The sequence below is a fragment of the Mus caroli genome, chromosome 5 (genome assembly GCF_900094665.2).
Source record: "Mus caroli chromosome 5, CAROLI_EIJ_v1.1, whole genome shotgun sequence".
NCBI lineage: Eukaryota > Metazoa > Chordata > Mammalia > Rodentia > Muridae > Mus > Mus caroli.
Genome location: NC_034574.1, coordinates 103185692 through 103188934, shown reverse-complemented (window position 1 = coordinate 103188934; position 3243 = coordinate 103185692). Strand labels below are relative to the sequence as shown.

The 3243-nt window shown below is 44.6% G+C and overlaps 1 protein-coding gene across 1 annotated transcript in view; it reads left to right on the top strand.

The window, feature by feature from the left end:
• Positions 1 to 3243, top strand: part of Pxmp2 (peroxisomal membrane protein 2) — a 13202-nt gene that overhangs the window by 2510 nt on the left and 7449 nt on the right. The window contains exons 2-3 of the mRNA XM_021163327.2: positions 101 to 208; positions 2835 to 2997. Of these exons, the coding sequence (XP_021018986.1) occupies positions 101 to 208; positions 2835 to 2997 (271 nt within the window). The remainder of the gene's footprint in view (positions 1 to 100; positions 209 to 2834; positions 2998 to 3243) is intronic.

Sequence of the window (3243 nt, the reverse complement as noted above, 5' to 3'; positions counted from 1 at the left end):
CCAGCTCTACACAGCAAGATCTTACAGCAGCTGGGCTATTGCCATGCGGGACAGGCCCTTGTGTCTGCTGCTCATTTTCTGATTGCCTCTTTCTCTACAGCGGCATTTTGTCAGCCCTTGGAAACCTTCTGGCCCAGACGATTGAGAAGCGGAAAAAAGATTCTCAAAATCTAGAAGTCAGTGGGCTTCTCAGATATTTAGTTTATGGGTAAGTACCACAGAGAGCTGCCTGCCAGCATTAACCCTTCGGAATACGTTGGTTTAAAAAACCTAATTCTGAGGCTGGAGGATGGCTCAGCTAGCAGTGCTGACTGCTCTTATAGAGGACCCAGGTTTGATTCCCAGCTCCCATGCAGTTCACAACCATCTGTAACTCCAGTTCCAGGAGGTCTGATGACTTCTGACCTGGTAAGGCCCCAGACGCATATATGGTACACAGAGATATACCTGCAAGCAAAATATCCATGCAGAAGAAATATAAAGCAAAAAATATAATTAAAAAACAAAAAGAAAAAAATAATTGTTTAAGGAGCATCAGAGAGCAGGTGTAGTGTGGTGCATGTCTTTAATTCTAGCATTCAGGAGGCAGAGGCAGGTGGATCTCTGTGAATTTGAGGCTAACCTGGGCTACATAGTGAAACCCTGTCTCAAACAAAACAACAAAAAAGAAGTATCAGAGGTCGAATATGATGACAAAGACTTCAAGCTTAGTCCTTTGGAGGCAGAGGCAGAGACAGTGGTATTGCCACAAGTTCCAGGCTGGCTCATGCTGTGTACAGAGATCTGCCTTTAAAACAAAATCGTCCCTGAGTTCTTTGGCCACCACTAATGAGATGGCTCGATGATTTGCAAATCTTTCCAATTGGAGTGATTAAAAAAGAAAAGAAAAGAAAAACGAGAGAAAGCTGGAAGGTGATGGCACTCACCTTTAATCCCAGCACTTGGGAGGCAGAAGCAGACGAGTCTCTGAGTTTGAGACCAGCCTGGTCTACAGAGTGAGTTCTGGGATAGCCAGGGCTACACAGATAAACCCTGTCTCCAAAACAAACAAAGGCACAAACTTTGTGTGGATGTGTGGCATTAGAATTAAACCCAAGGCTTTGTATCGGTTACCACTGATCTCACATATCATCGTTATTTAGTTGGGTGTAGTAGTGCATGCCTTTAATCTCAGTACTTGGGAAGCCATCCTGGTCTCAGTGGTGAGTTTCAGGTCAACCAGAGCTACACAGTGAGACCCTTTCGTAAGCCAAAATAAATAAATAAGTAAATAAGTAAATAAATAAATAACCAGAAAGACTATTCCTGGGTGTGTGTGTGTATGTGTGTGCGAGCACATGTATGTGCCCACATGCATATGCATGCGAGTGTAAATAAAAGAGAGTCTGAACCTCACATATCCTTTGCACTCTGTTGATCCCCTTGCCTCCTGAGTGCTAGGTTTATAGATGTGCACCACCATGTCTATGTGGCCCTGGCTGTCCTGGAACTCACGGTGTAGACCAGGCTGGCCTTGAACTCAGAAATCCGCCTGCCTCTGCCTCCCGAGTGCTGGGATTAAAGGCGTGCACCACCACGCCCGGCCTTTTGTGGGGTTTTTTTGTTTGTTTTTTGGGATTTTTTTTCAATGATGGGAATCAAACCCAGGACTGTTTGTTGTTTTGCAAAGTACTCTTGCATGCTTGGGAAGTACTCTACCATCCGAGATTCACTCCAGACTCCACAAAAGCTTCCAAGAATAATAACTTGGGCCACTTATTAAAATGTTTAAAAAGCCACATCCCCCATACTTTGGCAAGTAAGAAGATCAGTTAAGGTACTGATCTTGGCTTCCTAAAGACTTCAGTTGTTTGCCTTACTGCGGCCAAAAGAAAGTCCAATTGAAAACCTTGTTTATAGACTTTGGTAGAATTGAAAGACCCGGGTTCCTGCCCTTCCCTCTATTACTGTACTTTGTGAAACTCAATCTGCTGGACTTGGCTCATTCCCAGGTGAGCCAAGTGTGGACTAGAGATCAGCGCTTTAGGGAAGTCAGAGGTGATACCAGGTTTTCTCTTGCCAGTTTCCCCTAAAAGCTTGATAAAAGGGCTGGAGAGATGGCTCAGTGGTTAAGAGCATTGACTGCTCTTCCAGAGGTCCTGAGTTCAATTCCCAGCAACCACATAGAGGCTCACAACCATCTGCAATGGAATCTGATGCCCTCTTCAGACAGCTACAGTGTACTCATATGAATAAAATAAATAAATCTTTTTTTTTTTTTTCTTAAAAGCTTGATGAAAATCTCCGGGAGCTGAGCTATGTTTGTCTGTTTCTCAGAACCTGTTAAATCAGGAGGGCACAGATGAGGACAGATGGCATAAATGCCTGGACCACATAGGAGGCAGATGAGCATATACCTCAGCCAGGGCCATCATTATGGCTGTCCCTGCTCACCAAATGGAAGAACTGGCAGAAGTCACTTCAGTCTTTTTGGGCAAAAAGACTTGCTGAAACTGACTGAAAGAAAGTTTTTAGCTGGGCGTGGTGGTGCACGCCTTTAATCCCAGCACTCGGGAGGCAGAGGCAGGTGGATTTCTGAGTTTGAGGCCACCTTGTTCTACAAAGTGAGTTCCAGGGCAGCCAGAGCTATACAGAGAAACCCTGTCTTGAAAAACTCAAAAAAAAAAAGAAAGAAAAGTTTTTCCCCCCTAGAATATCTTTATAAATCTGTGTGGTCAGTAAATACTTTGGGGGAAGAAAAGAGGGCTTAGGGCTTAAGGTGAATCTTGGTGTGAGGACCAGAGATGGAAATGTAGAAAGAACCACAGTGATGCTCACACCCCTGTGGCGTCCAGGTTGTTTGTCACAGGTCCACTGAGTCACTACCTCTACCTCTTCATGGAATACTTGGTCCCTCCTGAGGTTCCCTGGGCCAGCGTCAAGAGGCTCCTGCTGGATCGCCTGTTCTTTGCCCCAACTTTTCTGCTGCTGTTCTTCTTCGTCATGAACTTGCTGGAGGTGGGTGTTTGTCCTGGCATGTGCTGTATCTCTAGTTAAAAGGCTGGCGAGATGGCTCAGCAGGTAAGAGCATGGACTGCTCTTCCAAAAATGCTGAGTTCAAATCCTGGCAACCACATAGTGGCTCACAACCATCCATAATGAAATCTGATGCCCTCTTCTGGAGTGTCTGAAGACAGCTACAGTGTACTTAAATAAATAAATAAATAACCTAAATAAATAAAAATATAAAAAGTTCACTAACAC